This window comes from Rhinolophus hipposideros, assembly GCF_964194185.1.
Source record: "Rhinolophus hipposideros genome assembly, chromosome: 4".
Classification (NCBI taxonomy): Eukaryota; Metazoa; Chordata; class Mammalia; order Chiroptera; family Rhinolophidae; genus Rhinolophus; species Rhinolophus hipposideros.
This window is the reverse complement of record NC_138050.1, coordinates 68,569,787-68,591,437: the sequence shown is the minus strand read 5'-3', so window position 1 is coordinate 68,591,437 and position 21,651 is coordinate 68,569,787. Positions and strand designations below refer to the sequence as shown.

At 34.8% G+C, this 21,651-nt stretch overlaps 1 protein-coding gene across 1 annotated transcript in view; it reads left to right on the top strand.

The window, feature by feature from the left end:
• The window catches only part of GPC5 (glypican 5), a 1,240,359-nt gene that overhangs the window by 294,634 nt on the left and 924,074 nt on the right, over nucleotides 1-21,651 (top strand). The window contains exon 5 of the mRNA XM_081046138.1: nucleotides 14,691-14,816. Within this exon, the coding sequence (XP_080902264.1) occupies nucleotides 14,691-14,816 (126 nt within the window). The remainder of the gene's footprint in view (nucleotides 1-14,690; nucleotides 14,817-21,651) is intronic.

Here is a 21,651-nt window from a genome sequence, read left to right as displayed (position 1 = left end):
GTGTGGCTGTGCCAATTAAGTGAGTAATTAGGAAAACCCCAGGACAATAAATTAAGACAGAGAGTCTCAACACCAGTGCCCCATCTGTTCTCCAGCAAGCATTCCAATTAACCAAGCCTCTCATTTAAGAATGCACCATTTAAAGGTATTGGCTACACGCATATGTATGTATTGGGCTAAAAGAGACTATCTTGGGTGCTTCATAAAAGTAAAATATTTTTAATATCAGAAAGGATTTTGATGTGAAGGTGGGGAAAGGAGAATGTTTAGAAATACTGGATTTTTAATGTTTGAAACAAAGTAGAATTTAAATTGTTTAAAATTGTTGGTTTCCTAAGTTTTCACTCCAGAACTTAATTGAAATATTGTTATCATCAAGCCGTTCCATTTTATTCTAATATGCTTATTAAATCTTCATTTGAGTGAGCATTTTATCACATAGAACATTAACACTTTCGTTTATTGAGAGTGGGGAACTAAAGAGAACAATTTCAATTGTGCAGTATGAGTATAATTCCAGATGTGACTGTCTATGAAAGCAAGTTAATTGTTATCCTATACATCACAAAAGAACACGGTGAAGTGGTTAAAAATAATTAGTGACACACAGAAAACAATCTAAACATACTAAATGAAAAAAAAACATTATTTAGGATTATTGCTAAGACAGGTGGAATAGATTCATATTAAATAGGATGCGTTTAGCTTAAAATTCATGAATTTATAACTACATAGTTAAACCTTATTTAGCACAATACTCCTCATGTGTGTACTTGTTTATATGGGTAAATCAGCATTAATATACTGGGGCTAGTGATAAATTGTGTGTACACATACACAGTGAATGAAAATATCCAGAGGTCAGGAAAAAGGTAACTCTTTGAGAAAAACTTAACATCATTTATAGGATTGGAGAAAGCAATTTCCAATGCATTTCCTAAAAGGAAGTTAATGCTTCTTTGAGGTGCCATTATTATTTATTACCTGTAAGTTTAATTTACTAAAATAAAGGTCATGCTCCCTTCAATGAGAACATTTCTATTTAATTTAAAACAGTGCGTAGTGAGTGGTGGTAGTGAGGGCACTGAGGGCAGGGCAGGCCAAGGCCAGGCTTTGGCTGGAGGGATGAGAGGCCATGCAAGAGTGGGACTGCGGTAATGTGAGCTACAAGGCAGAGCGGCCTCAAGACCTACATGAATAATGAAGAGCAGGACCCCAGGGGGTCAGAAACCAGGCACACAGGAAGAAGGAATGCCAGAAGGCAGAGCAAACATATGGCAAAAGTTTAGGCTAGTGGTACTTAACCTTTGAGGGTCATGTATCCCACTGAGAGTTTGATAAAAACTTCCCAGAGAAAGAAAGTTCATAAACAAATACATGCAAAATTTTGTGCATTGAAAAGCAATTTGCACCACCTAAAACAAAATGTTAAAAAAATAGTCTTTACAAACTGAGTTTACTTTTGGTTTCCAGATATTCATGGAAAAATTAATTACCGTTTCATGAAATATCGGAAACTAAATCTAAATGACGGAAAATTAAAGTAACATTAAACACTATTTGTGCTGAAAAGAAGGATGGCTGCAACTATTTGATATGCACTAGAAGTTAAAATTTTGATTGGTCTTAGATGTGGCTATATGCCCATGTGTGGCATCCAACAGATACCCAGATTTTGTTTAAATGGTAACAATTACTGGAAATTCTAGAAAGAAAGCTACTGTGGCTATCACTGGCTGTTATTAGAACTCTTATAGCTAGCTTGCAAGGATGAGGATAGGCTTATTCAGGGAGCATGACATTTATTCTAAACTCTTCAAGTTACATTAATGGTCCATAATGCTTTGGTTCTCAAGTTAACCTGCAACATCTGTAATATGGAGTCTGTCGACTTTAAGTTAATGTGAGTAGAAATAAAGCTCTCCAAATTTCTCACTACAGAAATAATTTTTTAAAAAATGCATTTTTTGCAGCCATAGAAAGAATGCCCTTTAAATTGGATAGTTTTCAAACTGATTCTCCCAAACCTTCTATTTCCCAGTAACAGCTTTGCTGGATGCTTTGCTAGACGAACTAGAAGTTTTTCAGTAGTGTTCATAGTCATGACTGTAGAGTTTTCTCATTTATATGGCTCCAAATATCCCCCCACTAAGAAAACGAAAGTCTCCCTGTCAAATATATTCGAGAGCATGTTTTCTTTCTTTTGTTTTTCTTCTCATAAAAAGTGAAAATTCTTTTTTAATTTGAACAGAGTTGAAAAGAACCTCAAATTCAGCTCCTACTTCCCTCCCTCATTTTCTTGAAAAGGTGAGGGAGATTTAAGGTAATGTCGTATGGAAACTGATGATTTTTATAGGAGTATAAAAGCTATCTCAGAATTTTTAGCGGAATCTTTGGGGTCTAACTCAGGATAATGAGTAAGTCTCATTTCTTTTACTAAAGTAGCAAAATTAATTGTATTTAGAAGCATCAAAATTAATTGTATTTAGAAGCGGTCAATCTTCAGCCAAGAGTACCAAGCACTTTCTTTCTTTTGGTTTGCATAACAAATGACATTTTCAACAGTTTAAACCTGTCAATGACATTGGAAGTGTCTAAATGGCAGATGCAGATTGTAAGGAAAACTAGGGAGCGTTATCAGCAAGAGATATTCATATTTTTATTCAGCTGTATGTTTGTATGTTGAATGGAAATGACCAAGGTTCCAAATCCTCCATAGTTCTCAAAATAGAAGAAATGTGTTTCTAGAGTGGATTATATCATTTGATAGAGGCACAGCTTTTTTTTTTTTTTTTTTCTTCATTTTTACTCCAGGACATAAATTTAGATCAACCATTTCCAGGAACCATCCATGCTCTCTAGAACCGTGTGTGGAATCTTTTGCTTCGAAGTGCAACTGGTGAAAATTTGAAGGTAGTTTTAGGACGATTATTTTTGTTTAGGTCCATATTCGTAGAATCAGATTTTCAGATCAAGGCAGGATCTCAAAAATATGATTCATTCTGTATGATGTCTTTTGAGGATCAGCAGGTAAAGGTTCTCCTTTTGCTGTTTTGGTTTTACCCTCCTTCAGCAAGAATCTAGTTAGAAATGAAACAGTACAACTTTGAGGTCCTGCAAATTGAGTAAGCCCAAAGCATTTATAATCTTTATTGCACTGGGTTTGTTTACATTTCCAGTGTAAGTGATTACTTATATAAACATATATGACTAATAATGGAAGGATGCATTACTTTATTTCCTATCACATGGAAAATATTTTGATGCCATAATTGAATAAACATTATTATAAGTTATTTAACCCTGCTCAGTAATATTCTATGCTACCCATCAGAAGTTAGGAATAAAATAATACCTGGGTCACATGTAATATTCAACATCTTTTTTCTTTTCCTTCACAATAAGACTTGCTAGAATAATAGGAATAAAATTAAAGACTAAAATACTTCATTTTCTCTGAACCCTATTAATTATAGATTTCCTGACTCTAAGACCGTGTTTTATACCAGAGTCAAGGAACACAAATATCAACACTGGGAAATATACAGTAACTGAAAATGCAAGTGAGAACAATATTGTCCGTCAATCAGAAAAGTTCATGGATGGAGGTAACCAGGAATAGCTGGTTGAAATCACAAAATAAAAAAGGAAAAAAAAACAAAGAAAAAGAAAAAAAAAAAGAAGCAATGAGGAAGAAGCCCTTTTATTGGCAGATTATTAAAAGGAAAGTATTTTATTAATGTTCTTTTAATACTGAGAGAGGAAAATATTGTCCACAATCTGTTCTTATCCCCCAAGTCATGGAATTTATAGTTAAAATGTTAGTGACCACAGAAAGTACTTTACAGCAAAAAAGAGAGTAACATTCAAGATTTGACCTAAAATGCTCAAAATGATTCTGAGGGTGAATATTCTATATTACAATCATAAGATTTGCAAATATTCAATTTGGCTAAATCTCCTTGTTGGTCTTGACCAAATCATGTCCTCCATTTCTTTTTTCTATTGAAAAACCAGTAGCATGCTTCCTGACATTTGTGGAACTGAACAAATAATTGCATATTTATAATAAAAGGTATGAGGTAGAAGAAATTATATCACATCTACTTTTGGAACAGTTGCTCAATTTCCTCAATACTATCTGATTTCTTTAAATATTGAATACTTGGTCTAGTATTTATTTTTATAAATGAGTTAAGGTCTTTGTTTCAAGTCCTTTTATAATGGAGAACAGAATCGGTGCATTTTAAGGTACATTTTTACAACATGAGTAAACGAGATGAGAGCTGGTTTTGAAGACCCAGTTTTGACATCAGGTTTAAATCACTCTTTTTAGAGTTGGATGCTTTCAGAACCGGTGCTTTTATTGGGACATTAAATGGTAATGTGTTGGGTTTGGAGGGATACTGAAAAGTGAGGAATAGAGGCGTCTATAATAATTGTATGGATGGCTATGAACATCCAGCTCAGGGCTAGTATAACATCACCAACAAAGAGGATTAACCATGCAACAACATGTGTCAGAAAAGAAAAGTCTGCAGAGGGTATCTAAGGATATTAGCATATCATCAGTGCCCCTTTCCATTTCTCCTTCCCATTACTTTCCCTGGTGCTCCATAATCTACCACCCATCTTAACTCCTTCAGCTTGGTGGAGAAAGCACAGTAAATCTTCTAATGAGGGGAAATCATGCTACATGAACAAGAAGACTTCCTATGAAGAGGAAAAAACCTGGAATCATTTAGTCAGAAAAAAAAATCCTCCCTTTTGCGAATGGTGCTGTTCCTTAGGTCACAGCTTCCATAATGAGCAATGAGTTCAGGTGGGGTTCAGAGAGAAGGCTTTCGGAGTTACTCCTCTAGAAAACTCCTTGTATTTTTCTTTTTAATCAAATGTGAAAGCAACATGCTTGAAACACATTTACATTTGTGACAAATGTGCCTGGTGCCACACATTGCATTGGTTCTTACTGTCATATTCACTCTCTCCTCCCATCTCTCCATGCATTACGAAGTCTGTATAGAAAGTGGCCAAGAAACTAGATTTCAATTCTCCCATTGGGCAATTTAACTGTATAAATGTAAGTATTTTCAAACTTTTACAATGAGAACTGTTATTGCTATAGAATAGAAGTCTAAATAATTTTCTGTTCTAAAGAGTTGTAAAAATATTTGTCCAATAGGATGACTTAGTTGAGAATAAACTAAAATGATTAGAGATTCAGATTAGCAAGAGAAAATAGATCTTATCTAGAAACATGTAATTATACATTTCCTCTGCTGAGCAAGAAACTGACATTTTAAATGTCTACTGTTTGACAACTGTGGTCAGACATCTCTACAGGGGTGAGCCTGCTCATTAGTGCCACATTAACCTTAACTTTGCCTCAGGCCATTAACTAGCAAACTGCACATTTGACCTTTGTTCTACAGGTATTTTCAAACAGTGTGCGAGGCACTGATTTTAATTTAGGTTCTGTGTTATGTGTGGACTGACTGTAGGGGTAAAAAAAAAAAAATCAATACATGTCATTAAATAAAGAAATGTGTGGTCTGAAACAATCCACAAAGAAATGTTCCTTTTGAAAATAAGATTCTTTTCCAACACTTTTTCAGATAATTAGCTTTGGTCAAAATTAGAAATAGTCTCTTTTATATTGTGTTCAATGGAAAAAAAAAGGAAGGGAAGTGCAATATGTGACAGTATACATGTTTTAAAATTGAAACAAATTCCCATTAGATGAAGACATAAGATTGAGTGGTATCCCTTTTGAACGTAGCTGTTTCCAGGAACGTCTAATGAAGTGAAATGCAAAGTCAAATGTAGATCAGAGCCATATGCTTAAGTGAAAACAGCCCTTAGAAAATCAGTAAAATTTGAAACACGTGGTTGCCACTCTTCAAGCCATACGAATGAGAAATGTCAGCCTTATAAAGTGTAGGTTAGCTTAGTAGATTACTTTGATAGATTATGCTAGTGTTACAATATCCAGGTTATAGAATATTATACAGCTATATAAAAACAAGTAAGACTGAAATTTATTAACCTGAAAAATGTCCATGATACATTATCAGGTGAGAAAAGCCAATTTCATGAGTGTGTATAGACTTGGTTCTAGTTTTGCAAAACCAGACCATCTCTATGCCTTCATATCTATTTGTCTGTTTTTAGTCACTTATTAGTGTATACATAGAGGAAGCTGAAGAAAGCACACCAGGCTGTTAACATTGGTTACCCCAGGAGGGAGGGATGTAAACACTATGAAGGAACAGATACTAACTTGTTCTTCACTTGCCTTTTAATTATTTTATTACTCAGAAACAGATGTTATTTTTATTATTAAAAATTAAAGTCAATTATTATGATATAGCCAATGGGAAGTGTTGCTCAATTGTACAATAGTAACTGGGCATTCCTATGTCAACTGAACAAAGCAATGACAATTTCAGGGTGAGTTGCATTTTCTTTCTTTCTTTTCATTTTTTTTTTCCACGTGACATATCAGGGGACCTTTCTGGCACTGCTGGCCTCCAGGGCATGGGAAGCAATGAAGCAATAACTATGCTGGTCCATGTTTCTCTCTTGCCTTCAGTAAGCTCAGGGCAAACAAGGCCGTAAGCTATGAATGATCAATTGTGCTACATACAGCCTTTTTCCTCTTTGCCATACTAGCACAGTGCACAAAGCTGTTCATTAGCCAGTTATCAGAATTTACCCCACTCCCTGCTTCCTCACCAGACCACCTAGGTTGGTAGAAATATACAGATAAATCCTGTCTAAACACACTGCTTTCTGAGTGCAGATTTTGGCGGGAAGAAGTGATGTATCTGCTTTTCAGTCTACCTGTTTACTAAGTGTGTTCTTTTAAAAGTGTGGTACTTTCTGTGCAATTTTAAAAACAGATGGAAATATTCACCTATGTAGAGTCATTCAACTTTGATTTGTCAAACATCCAACATCAACCCTACATTGCTAAGATATGGTATTTTTAATTAATTAGTTAATTAATTAAGCAAAAATGTTGAGGTTTAAATTGAATAAATGCCCGACTAAATAATTAACTTCGTCATTTTTCACAAATCTTTTCACTTCTCTGATACTCATTTTCCTGAAGGAAAATGAGTGTTATATATATATAACAAAGTAATGACAATTAATACATCATATATATATATATATATATATATAGTGTGTTAATTATACACACTATATTGTATAATAGTGTTATACAACTTAGTGTTATACAACAATAGTGTTATATAATACTTATACAATAACAGTCTTATACAACAATAGTGTTATACAATATAGTGTTATATTGTACAATATAGTGTTATATTGTATAACACTATTATATAATACAGTGTGTATAATTACACACTTAATTATAAAATAAGAGTGTTTCCCAACCCTGGCTGCACATTAGAACCCTATAGGAAGCTTTCAGAAAAACCCAGATGCCTGGGTCCTACCCCAGACCAATAAATGTTAATGTGTGAGGGAGAAATGTAGGTGTACAGTTTACATGTTTCCTTAGTGATGTTCAAATTCAGTCAGGGCAGAGAGCTTCTAGAACAGATGATCTCTAACTCTCCTTTTAACTGTTTGTAACACAGTATATCTGGGATGTATTAATTATGCTAGCTATCATAGAAAGCAGTGTTACTAAATATTAATGTGTCAGTACATATTAATTTCAGCATCACATATATAATGTGTCTTGAGCCTGTGTAGTAGACTCTGGCACAGCTTGTGCCCTGGTCTTTACATTTCTTCCATTTTCTAATGCAACACACCAGGAAGATCTTTCAACTATTTCCCCACAGTTTAGGGATAGATCTCCTCATTTAAAGTTTCCCAAGTCAACTATGCTCTTGAAGGACTTTAAATTATCATTATCATTTTAAAACTGTATTTTTTGAAGAAACGTCTAATTTTGGAAGCTGTTAAATACTAACATTGAATCTGAGGCCAATTCAACAAGAATTTGGTAAGTGCTTTTTGGATATCAAAATGTGATCCAGGGGCATCCAGTTAGCTCAGCTGGTCAGAGTGTGGTGCTCTTAACAACAAGGTTGCTGGTCCGATCCCCACATGGGCCACTGTGAGCTTCACCCTCTACAACTCTATTGAAACAACTACTTGACACGGAGCTGATGTGTCCTGGAAAAACACTTAAAATAAATACAAGTTTAAACAAAAAGATATGATCAAAACCCTAGGGATTATAAAGAAGACGTGGCTCTTGCCCGTAGTGAACACCCCCATATCAGTGAGGAAGACAAACAGAGGAATAATAATACCAAAGAGCAATGGTGGTAAAACAGATGCCAAATGCTATGTGAGAAATAGGATGAACCAACCAAAATGCTGCATGGCTTGGTCAGACAGGGGTTAAAGAGGAGATAGGGTTTAAACTGGATGTTCAAGTGTGGGTGGAAGGTTAGGAGAATGAAGTAGGGGGAAAAGGCAGTTCCTTGTAGAGGAAATTGCATATGTTAAACTTGGAATCTTATCCAGTAAATATTGAGATATGAAATATACAAAGTCAGAAAATTAAGTTTGTGAACTCATCCTAGAAAAAGTGCTACATATCTCATTGCTGAATATCACTATTAGAAGTACTTCCCTTGGTAAGCTATGCACCAATGCCAGTGTCTAGTCCACCCTTCAAAGCAATTTTGGAACTCTTTTTGTGGAATGGCCATCAGAGCTGTCATCGTATTACCCTTGATGGCCTGAATGTTATCAAAATGTCTTCTTTTCAATATTCCCTTTACTTTCAGGTAAAGAAAGACATCATTGGGGGCCCGATAATGTGAGTAGGGAGGGTGTTCCAATGCAGTTATTTCTTTACTGGCTAAAAACTCCCTCACAGGCAGTTTTTTGTGAGCTGGTACATTGTCGTGATGGAAGAGTCATGAATTGTTGGCGAAAAGTTCAAGAGCTAACTTTTTCACTCAGCTTTTCAGCACTTCCAAATAGTAAACTTGGTTAACTGTTTGTACAAATTCATAATGAATAATCCCTCTGATATCAAAAAAAGGTTAGCAACATCAGTTCAATAAGTTCACGAACTTAATTGCCAGACCTCGTAAGTGTGGTTTATCTTGGGTGTGGGAGGGTAGGGAAGGAGCACTGTCATAGGAGACTAAGGGCAAAGAGTAGAGAGATGATGTGCCATAGTCAGACACTGGACCTGCATTGTTAGGATTTCAGAGCAGGGAAGTGATATGGCTGATTTGTAAAGCTAATTCTTGTAACAGCTTGGGGCATGCAGTGAAGGGAAGATGGATGGGCAAAACTAGAGGCAGACTATCATTTGTTAGACTATTGCAAACCCAAATGAGAAATTATGAATCTGCATGTGGTCCTGACACGTTGGCTTTGAATAAATATTCTGTCATGGAATGTTTTCCTTTAACTCTATATATGTATATATATATATGTTTTCAAACTGTTACTCTTGGTGATTGTATTTGATTTCTGTATTCTAGAGATGTTTTAAAAACCAAGATGAGCAACTGGCATATGTAACACAGTCCCTTATGGATAATTAGCTGGAACTTTTAACGTCTCCCTGCAGTTGTTATGCTCCTAATTATAAATGGAAATATTCTCATGACTGTAGAAAAATCATTGTGTGGATATAGTCCCCCTTCCAGAAACCTAATTTTTGAATCATCCAAAGAATGTTTTATTCATTGAGACATTTCATGTAGAACTGGAAAAAGAGACATGGTGTGTTGTAGACGGAGTATTGAGCTGGGAACTGAAGTGTGGATTCTTGTAACAAGACCAACATTAATTGGCTCTGTAGATAAATCTTTTCACCTCACTATAGCAACTAGTGTTTTAACTCCTTCATTTCCCCCAATTATTATTTTTTTTTCTGTTTCCAATGTAGATCCTCTGGGCCTTCATGCAATGACATTTTGCAATACCACTCTTAATTCCTGTGTCCTACAAACTTCCAAACACAGAATATAGAGTTCCAAGTAGGATCTCCCCTCAAATTTTAGTCCTCACAAATCAAACCTTATCTCATCATTCACATAGACTTTCTTTCATTATTTTACTCTCAGAAAATTTGCTCCAATGCTAACCACTCTACCTGCTTTCAATTTGTGATCCATCAATTATTCATTTGCTTTTCCTGTCTTTGTATTAACGAAAAGACTAAATTATGACGTAATAGCAAAACAACCCCAACCTATTATTGGTTTGGACACACACACAAACACACACACACGCAAAAGTATTTGTTAGCAGCCTATGCCCACTTCAAACCAGCCACGGTCACTGTTCAAGGTCTCCTGGCTTTAAAGTCCCAGAATGATAGCAACCCACACGTGACGTATTGCCTGTCATCACAGGAGAAGGAAACGGAAGCTGGCAAAACCCCACTGGCAATAAAAGTTGAAGCCTGGAGGGAACATATATCACTTCTGCATACATTTACCAGAATCCAGAGCAAGTACCATAATTAAAGGTAGCCTTAAAGGGGCTTTGCGCCCCAACAATAGAGAATCGGGATATTTGGGAACCAGCTAATGACACCATACTCTTGTTACCGCCTTCCCTTTCACACACAAATATTTTCAGTTCTCTTCTTCTATCAAACAAGCACACACACAAACAAAACTCTCTTAATTTTTCTTTTTGAGATTCTCCACTTCCAGTTTCTTACCCTCTGTTTAATGCTCATGATACTGCAAATATGAATTCTATTACCCTATTTCAAATGCTTTAATTATATTAGTTTGCCAGGGCTGCCATAACAAAATACAACAGACTGAATGGCTCACATGACAGAAATTAATTTCTTCGCAGTAATGTAGGCTCTGAGTTAAAGATCAAGGTGTGTTGACATGTTTGGTTTCTCCTGAGACCTTTCTTGGCTTGCAGATGGCCACCTTCTCCCTGTGTCCTCACATGGTCTTTTCTCTGTGTACATGCGCCCCCTGGCATCTCTTTTTTTCTTATTAAGACACAGTCCTATCAGAGTGGGACCCACATGACCTCATTAAAGCTCATTTACCTCTTTCAAGTCCCCTCTCCAATTACAGTCACATTGATGATTACAATTTCAGCTTATGAATTTTAGGAAGCCACAGTTCAGTCCATAACAATTATGATCACTGAATTTAAAGGACGTTTTCAGTATTTTAGTTAACCTCTCATAGTGGCATTTTGTACTGTGGAGAATCTGTCAAACTTCAAAATCTCTCATTCTTTTTTGTTTTCATTGCTCTCTGACATTAAAGTTTTCCTCCCTTTGCTCTTTCCACTTCTGAGGCCTTTCGGCTTTTTCTGACTGCATGTTTGCCTGAGAGATTTCATCCACATTCATGATTTCGATCACCACCTCTGTTGATGATGAATCTCACTTCGCATGTCCCGTGCAGCGAGGGCCAAGGTTACATACCCACCAGCAAACTTCCATGGTCTTCATGGTTGTTGTACTGGCGGCATCAGCAGCATCTGGTGCTTCCTTGAAATATAGCCTCTTCAGTGTCACCCCAGAACTATTACACCCAAATCTGCATTTTGGCAAGATCTCCAGATGGTGTGACACATATTAAGTTTGAAAGTAACATTCTATTTGATTTTTCTTTCTGGATATTCCAAAGAAATCTCAAAGTGAACATGTTAAGGATGGAGTTAATTATTAATTAGTTTTCACTCATTTATTCAATAGCCATTTATTGAGTCCGCTATATGCCTTCACCATTTCTTTAATATCTTTAGCTGTGAATGAAACAAACCAAAAAAAAAAAAAAATCACTGACTGCCTAAGTCTTTTTTACTAGAGCAGGGTGACAGATGAGAAACAATAAAACTTAAGTAAGTACATTACATTCTAAAATAATGATAGGTCCCATGGCAAGATGACAGTATTGGATAGGATAAGTATAGTGTAGGACATTGAGAAGGTGATATTTCCTTTTCGTTATTTTTTATCTTAGTGAATGACTGCAACCCCTTCAGTCATTAGGAAGTGTGTGTGTGTGTGGAGGGGGTTGGGTAGACAATTAGAAGTTACCTTAAAAGTTTTCCTTTACCTGTCAATTCTAGATTCCTTGTGTCTTTCAAACCTATCGCTATTCATGACGCTCACTGGCAGGCTTTTTTTTTCTTCACATCCTTGTATTTTCTTCCTCTGAACATACAATATTCTTTCCTCTTTACCTTTGCTTATGCTGGTTTTGTTGTTATTGTTGTTTGCTTGTTTGTTTCTGCATGGAACACTAAAGTGTTAACCTGGTTTCATACATATTTCCTGATTTCTTCTTTGTCCTCAATTGTGGTACTATTGATGCTGTATTGTTATTGTGGATTTTCACCAGAATGTGCGTTCTAGAAGGCAGGAACTGTCTCGGTTAGCTGTGAATTCCTAGTGCCAATGCAGAGCTTGGGACTCAATAGTGTTTCATATTGTGACAAATTATAGAATGAGTAGAAATCTAGGATATAATCCTTTCAGAGAGAACACATGCAAAGGCATTGAGACGTGTTTGGGGAATAGCAAGTATCTCACTTTTGTGGCACCCTAATGTATGGTTTGGGGTACTGCTCAGTTTGAGGTGAGAGGGTGTCTTAGATGTCTTTCCAAGAAATTCGGATTTCATGATGCGGAGAATGAAGAACCATTGATAATTTTAAGCAATTGATTGACATAATCTGTGGAATATAAGATTTGAATTTTAAAAGGTGGCTTTCATGGAGGATGGGAAGTAATTGATTGTTTAGGAGATTAGAGATGTGTAATCCTTGTGCTTTCATTCCAGAGAGAGAAGATAAGAGCTTAGACTAAGGCAATTGCAGTAGCCCTGGGACACGGGAATGCAAAAGAAAGATGTAAAGCTTTCCCATTAAGATCTATTGGTTGTGAAGGGATAAATGAAACAAGGGTGCCATTCACCAAGATTGGAATAGGAGGTGTAGATTCCATAAAAAAAAAATACCTATTCAGTTTTACACCATCAATTTGGTGGTCTCAATATTGCAGCCATTTGTGCCAGGGGTCTTCATTTTTAGAACACTGCTTGATTCTAAATAGGTGGTCATTTATTAAAAAAAGTGAATGGATTCAGGACATGCCTTTCCATTCATTGACCTCTACATCTCTAGGAAAGAACCAATCAGCTTAATTAGTTATGTTTTAGTAACTATTACATGAGAATTGATTTTTATCCATGCATTCCAGTTAGTAAGGATGTAGCATCATGGAGGGCCGTACTTTCCAGTAGAGAAAACTGTCTTAAGGTATAAATAAGTAGTTACTATGCCAGCTAGAAAACAAAGCTCCTTTTCTTAAACTGAGCATAAGTTAGAATTGAGTCAGATATATGCTTTCTGCCACCTTTTTGTTATCACTTGTCTGGTCAAGCTTTGCTAAAAATTTGGTTAAATACTCATCAAACACTTGCCGTGGGAACTCCTGATCTTTTCTGTGATTTAAGGTGTTGCATATTTGAAAATTATAGTTGTCCTTCCTACACGTTAATGGTTATTTACAATTCCAGCAGTTGTCAAAAATAAAATAGCTCTTTGAAAACCAATAAGAGAGAGAATTATAAAATAAATACGGTTGAACATCAGTGCTGTCAAAATCATACTTAATTTTTAAAGTGGTTATTTCAGCTGTAACATAATATAGCCACCTCTCCTATTTGATCTCATTTTTAAATAAATGATTATTATTTTTAATTTCAAAGAGGGATATAATTTAATAATTGCTACATTTCAACTACTCATGCCATGAATTTCTGAAGCTGACCTTCCAAATTTCCCTACTCCTACCCCTCCCTTCTAGTCCAGAAATTATCTCCTCTGTATCAAGCTAGTGGCTTTGCTTTCTTTTTCTTTTTTTCTAAAATGTACATTTGTATAAAGAAATCAAAACTAAAGTCTCTGGGACTTGGTCTTTGAAATGCTAAAACTCAAGTTCTTGGCACCTCAAAGTCTTGGTTTTAAAATTTAAAAGTCTTGGCTTTCTAAAAATAAAAAACAGAAAAAAAAATGCTTTTGTGTGGAATTTTCCATTTCTGTGCTTGATGGGGGGAGGGGAGTAGAGTGAGAAGAAAAAAACTTAGTTAATATATTAAATGTTATTCCTTCCAATAACTTATTTTTATACTTCTGAAATATGTTACATATCTGGGCTTTGTCTTATTTAGGAAAGACATATTACTTTATGTTCTTAGACACCAAAGAATGACCCCGATAGAAAAATCAATCTACTAACTTTAAATCAGTAAGCAATCAATTAGCATGTTATAAATCTCTAACATTTCTATATAGAAAAGGAAGTAATTAGTTATCACTGTGGTTTAGATGTCAGGAGCTAGTGAGGGCTTTAGGGAAGCTAAATGTATGTGTGTGTGTGTGTGTGTGTGTGTGTGTGTGTGTGTGTGTGTACTATTCATAATTCTTAGAACTGGAGTTATACAAGATTCATACCCAGTGATAGCTTTTATTCAAAAGAATTAATTTTAATACTGGTGTTCTTTTGTTTTTAAATGTAGTTTTTATCTTGAGTGTTAAAAAAGTTAGAAAAAAATCTGAAAATAAGTAGAGGAAACAAAAAAGTTGCATTCTAAACATTTTACATAACAAATTATGCCATTTATATTGGCATTTGTTACGGATTTTTGGTTTTAATTTTTTTTTTTTTTTCCATTCAGAGAATTTATCAACAGCCTTCGACTGCACAGGACATTTTATGGGGCCTTAGCTGATCAGCTTTGTGTTAATGACTTAGCCGCTGCTGATGGAGTGCCATGCTGGAATGGAGAAGATATAGTAAAAAGGTATTTTATGTGTAGTGGTCTGTGAAAACATAATGGCTACTTTCATCTTTGCTTTCTTTCCCCAGATCTTGAATGGATTACTCCAGTTTTACCTTTGCCATATAGGTTGGAATATATATTAATTCCTCTTTCTCTTTAGTTTATTAAAAATAAATGTTCTCTATTTGACATTTTAGAAATATAACAGCGTTCCGTGGTGTATTGAAAGTTCTTTCTTCTACCTATCTATGCCTTATCCCCAAATCCTACTTTTTAAATCAAGTGTTCGTTGCCTTCTATTTAATGTGTCTCGTTTATCAATTATCTTATTTTTTAAGTTCAACTTTCTAAGTATTAGAAAGTGAGGAAATTTGGCAAAATGTGATAACTGTACAAAGATTCATTGATATATGGATTTGTGAATCAGCAGTAGTAATATGTCTATCCTACAAGTGTCACTTTGAATGTGTGTGTGTGTGTGTGTGTGTGTGTGTGTATCTATGTAAGAGTGGGGACACTTTTTTATAAGTATGTTTGAAGCATTGTTTATTGGTGTGTTGTCAATTGTTCCTCAAGCTCAGGAGTGAAAATTTAACTTTTACCTTTTTCCTCACTGTCTATAACTTCTTAGTTTCTTTTCCTTTGCTTCCTATAACTGATTATACTCTCAAGTAATACCCTGCTTGGGAAAGTCTTAATTTCTCCCTCTGTAATACATAACAGTGGTCAGTATAATTGGCTGGGAATTAGTCCTTTGATTTTCCAGTGCTGATGATTATTATAGAGTATAGGCTTGTGTTGCATTTGGATTTGAATGTGTTAGTGTATTTTATTTTGATCAATGTGCGAAAAGAAAGATAAGAGTGTTAAGCTTTGTGATTTACAAATATGCATACTCCACGTGCAGATACGTGATTGAGTTACCACAAGAGTGATGAGTTCATTTAAAATGTCATGTAGCAAATAAAATTACTATGATAAACATATACTGTAATTAATTTTAATATAAATTTGTACAATAAAATTTATTTGCATAATTTTTGGTGATCATATTCATTACAGTTAAATGTTATACTCCTGGTATAATGAATAATTTGTTGTTTATATCTGAATATCTCATAGAGATTCTTAGATTTCATAGAAAAAATATTGAAGACAGGAACTATAATTAAATTTAAATAAAATATTTGACTGACATGACAGATGCACCTTTTTCATTATGCCCTTTGGGTACTGAACATATTTTCTAAATGGATCTTTCTTGCCTTTACTGAGAGAAGTCATAGTATGCATAATACTTTGCGTGTAGTAGTGTAGTATATATGTCAATAAAATTTCTGCCACTTACATCTAGTAATTAAATTCTATTTTGACTTATACTTTATCTTTTCACCTTGTTGAAGCTGGAATTTAATTTTTTTGGTGTATTAACAATTTTTATACAGGAACTAATGAGAATCTCCTGGTGATTAATGAATGATTTAGTATGTAATATAAATAGATTTGATACATTACATTATATCATTTGATTCTAGAGCTGTAAGAATCTTAGTTTCAATTTGTCCCACTGCTCTCTGACTGTTTAGTCTGGGATTTGTCTAATAGGAAATACTGTTGGAGAAATCAATGATTTGAGAAAACTTTTTAGAGAGATAGTATTTTCAACTTCAAAAACATGTTTTCTTCTATCTACTACATTTTTTAAGACCTCATTCATGGTTTCTGAATAAAGAAAGGTCATCTTTAGCAAGAATTCTCTAAAAAGTGTCCACAGTTCTGAAAAAGAAAGTGAGTGACTCTTTTTCATTATTCTCATTTGCTTCCAGCTCTTGTCTCCCCTTTGCTGGACACCCCGGCCTCCTGTCTGTCAACCACTTCCAAGTGTGCTGTGGGACTCTACGGTCCTGTGAACATCTTTCTGCCTCATCACATTAACTGACATTTTCCCTTCGTGAGGATATTTCTTTTCTTTCATTCCTATCTCATCGATCCTCACCCAACTTCACACCCATTGACTCACCTCACACACTGGCACCTGACCACCATCTCTGGGCTACTTCTAAAATGAACATTTTTCAGCCCTTATTATTTTCTAATAGTCAGATAAGGTTTCACAAGCATTATCTCATTTAGTTCTCCCAAAATTTTACTCCCTAATGTTCCAAAGTAAGTTGATTGGGTGCTGTCTTTTTTTCTATTTGATTGTGAGGAAACTCTCATGGGTACTTTGACTTTTTAAAAATATAATTCATATTGTAATTTCTATCATGGCTTAGTCAATTCTCGATATAAATATAGAACAGGATATTTTCTTTCAATGAAATGGCAATGCTAAAATCTAAATATCTATCATATCTGCTTGATTGAGTGTGGTATAATCACCATGGAATATTATCTGGCAGTGAAAAAGGATGCATATTTATATCTGCTAATGTGGAATAATTACAAATAATTATCAAGTAAAACAGTTAAAATAGAATATTACATATTTTACCAGTAAATTTGAATAAATAATATAAAAAGCAATGATATTGGTTCTGCATAGAATACTTCTAGACAATTATATAAAACCTGCTAATATACTTAAAAGTGCTAGAAGAGCTTTTATGTTTCCACTTGCATTGATTTATTTACATTTTATGAAAACGTGTTATAGTGACATTAATATTATAGAGCATTATTGTTTTCGTAATTTGTTTTGAAATAGATGTGCTATTTTTAAATTCAATTTCCAACCAATTCTGATTTTCATAGTAATTTTGTGATATAGTTTTGTCAAAGCATTAATGAATATGGTTCAATACTGAGCTATTGAATTTATCTAAGAAGGCTTCAATATAAAGTCAAGTCCTGATGAATGTTACAATCTTGAATTATTAACTGCTTTTACCTTGAGAAAAAACAAAGTATAACAATGATCAGTTACAGCACAAGATCCTCATAAAAGGTGTTCATTTCAGAGAACTACTAAATAATGCCATTGAATTTTGAAGAAATAAATGTCAATTGAATGTATACCACATTTGGGGATGATAGAGATTTTTCTTTTTTTATGGTGGGTTTTAATACTCACCAAATTCATTCCAAAGGAATTCTGCCAAACTCATTAATAGGATAAATTGGTGGCCAAGATTGAATCTATTATTCCTTATAAGAGTGAACTGATTATTTTGGCAGGATTTCTTCTCCTGAAGCCATTTTTAAGGAAATGATTGATAAGATTATTTATGTGCACAGACATGCTGACTTGAATAACAGAAGAATCATTCAGATTGTTTCAATATTATGACAATCCTATAAAATTAGGTGAAATCACCTTTCTGCTCATCAAAAGAGGTGGAATTCTTTTGTGATTATAGATGAAAATAAATCACATTCTCTGTGATATATAAAGGAGTGTTTAATTCATGAAACAAAATCTATTTTGATTCAAATGATTTGAAAGACTGCATGCATTCCATGTACTGTACATCAGCATCGAGGTCAACAGTTCAAACAATTTTTGATTTAAGATTAAAATGTATTGCTGAAATCCATGTAGTCTGCATCTTTTAAAATCCCTGTTACCTGCCTCTCCTGTTTCTTCCCAAATTGTTCTCTGGAAGGCATGTCAGTTCCTTCTCTGTTCTCAGTTCTCTGTGAATGCAAATTGATTGTTTGATGGTTTGTACTCATCTTTCTGAGTATTGAAGTTCAGGAGACAGCTACTTAATTATCTGGGCTTTCTTTTCCCTTTTGATTAATAGACAGATAATCCAGTAACTCTCCCTCAGTCTCCAAGAATTTGTGACTTCCACAACAATTTTTAAGCTAAGGAGTAGCTGTTAAGTATCCTAGTAAAATTAATAATCCACGTGATTTCTACTTCATCTTGATTTAGTTAATGTTCCTTAATGCTTCTTCAGACAGTGTTTCTTCTAGAACTCCTACCATAAGGTGCCCCTTCTCAACATGTTATGACTGAATTTGTAAAACTAAGATAAAAATATAGAACCTTAGAAATTGCTGAGATTTTTATACTTATCTATCATCAATTTTCTTTCCACCCAGGCAATGACATTTTTCCTGGCCATACATTTTTTAACCTCATTTTTTTTAAAAAATTGTACCTAGTATCTATCTGGAAGCTACTTCATCTTCTATCTTTCTTTTTCTTCCTGAACTTATGCATTCAATTAGATTTTATTTATACATATTTTTAAATACCTGACCTAGTTAGCAAACATTATGGACTACATTTTTAAAAAAATCAGGTCTCAGAATTTTTTAAAATTTTGTTAATGCAACAACTAGTTGCTTGTACTGTGTTGCTTGTGCAACGGCAGTATGTTTTCCATGACTTAAACACCAGTCTGTTTTCTACTTCTTTGTTTTTACTTGTAATTTCTACTTGTTCAATTAGGTTTCTAATATTGTTGAACTATACCTCCTTAATAGTCATCTTTGTTTTCATACCTATGAGCTATCTTATTTGGTTCAGAATTGAAAGGTGTTTGAAAGGTGTGATTAGAAGCCATCCCACTCCTACCCCATCACAGTGATGGATCATGGACCTTGAAATTCCCATAGCTAATGGAATAATTTTCAACTAAATTATTTTCTCCATGCAACTGTATGTACAGCTTTTCCAAACTCCCACAATTAACTGTGTCGCTGGGGAATGAATCCCCTTATTTGTATTTTGTTGTAATGTCCAAATCCATCATTACATCTATAAAACTTTGCACATGTAGTTATGTGCCATATATATCTTCTTTGTTCTTATCTACTTCAATTTCTTTTATAACAGAGCTTCTGTATTATTTGAGAGGCCAAGACTGATTATTTTCATTGAATTCCTATCAGTAATTTTTTAAACATACTTGAGGAAAAGTAATTTTTATTTTTATAAGTGTCAGTGAGCATTAAGACATGTGGGGATTTTGGATGTGGGTTAGTGATAACCCTTTGGTGGGTACTATGTAGGTCCAAAATGAAATTGAGTGCCTGAAAGACGAGAAGAAAGGAGATGGATCATAAAAGCTTCTACCTGCGCTGACTGACTGACTCTGGATGCTGATTTTTTCTTTTATTTTTTTCTCCCCTGACTTAACCTTAAAATCCTGCATGTCTCATTGGGTATACTTCCATAGACATTTTTGTGAAACCAGAGTCTAAAAAACTCTACGGAGCTCATGTGTTCTGGGTTAGAGATATATTAGATGTGATCGTCTTTATCACAGTTGAAGCACTTGGGTTAGGGGTGGATAAAGTGACAAGGTCTGCCCAAGGTCAAAAGTCTGAGTTTACAATCATCAGTCAGGGAGGAACAGAAACATTTCTGTTGTTTTGTGACAGAAAGAAGAAGGGTAGTTTTAGGTATATTGTAGGGTCCTGTCAAATTGATCGCATTGTAGAATATGCATTCTAGGTCCAGTGGGGCAAGCTCAGGGAAAGGTGATATATCAGCTTTGTAATGAACATAAAATTTCCAGAGATTTTGGCTGTGTGCTCCTTCTGCCTTGCTCTAGTGCACTTGCTTGCCTGGAATAGTTTTCTCATAGTTTGGGTCTATAGGAAATAATGTATCAGACGGTAGCAAGGGGATGCACATTTTACCAACTTTGCTCTAAGTCCTGATATCCCAGACAGATGTCAAAGTCGGGGAAAACATCCATCCTTCTCAGGTCACTATAAACATTTTGGTCCTTTCTGAAAATGTTCCATTAATTTGGCAGTAATTACATGGTATCTCATCTGCTGAACTAAAAAGTTCCTTTTTAATCTTTCTTCACTGGTTTATTGTAAGGCTTAGAAGTCAATGTCTCTTGTTAAACATGTAATCATTACATTCAGGGAACGGAACTCAGAAAAGTGAAAACAGAAACTATTTCATTAAACTCACTCAGAAGACTGCTTTTTACCTTATCACTAGAATGAAATCGTGGCCAATTCTCAGAATTTTTTTGTCACTACAGTGGTTCCTCCCTTATCTGCAGTTTTACTTTCTGTGGTTTCAGTTATACAAGGTTAACTGTGGTCTGAAAGTATTAAGTGGAAAATTCCATATATTTTGAGAGAGAGAGACACCACATTACATAAATTTTATTACAATATGTTGTTATAATTGTTCTATTTTATTATGTTACTGTTGTTAACCTCTTATTGTGCCTGATTAATAAATTTATCATAGGTATGTATGTATATATAGAAAAAACATAAGTACATGTATATATAGAAAAAACATAAGAACATAGGGTTCAGTACCATCTGCAATTTCAGGCATCTATTGGGAGGTCTGGAATGTATCTGGAATGGATAATGAAAAACTACTATATTAGTGTCTGAAGGACAATTCATTTATTATTAGTCCCAGAAACAGTCCAAAATTAATAATCACATTCAGTTCCATGAAAGTCTAAATTCAGCAATGAAAAGATCTAGTCCAACTTATTCAAAACTCTGACCATCACTTAAAAGGGTTGTTTTTCCCCTTCCCCAGTTAGGTATTGCTTTAGTCTAGGAGGCCTATAGTGGGAGTTGAACAGCCTTCAGACCATGTGACAACCATGTGCTGTCCGTGTCCTCTAACCAGTGTTACTGATGCCTCCATGTTTGGAGCTGGAGGTAGGATGGAGCAGACGTGGGACAGAAGGAGTAAGACAAAGCAGTGCCTTTGTTGTCTTAAAATTTTGTATCACTCATTAATGTTTCCTAGTTTTGCAGGTATTGAGAGTTAATGTTCTAGGGCTTTTTTTGCGTGCTCAAGACAATGTCTCTCTCCCGTACCTCTTCATGGGATGGTACACTGCTGGCCTCTTTCTGCTGAGATCTTTGGTGGGGTCCTTTTCTTCGGTGTGGTCCACTCCAGACTTTG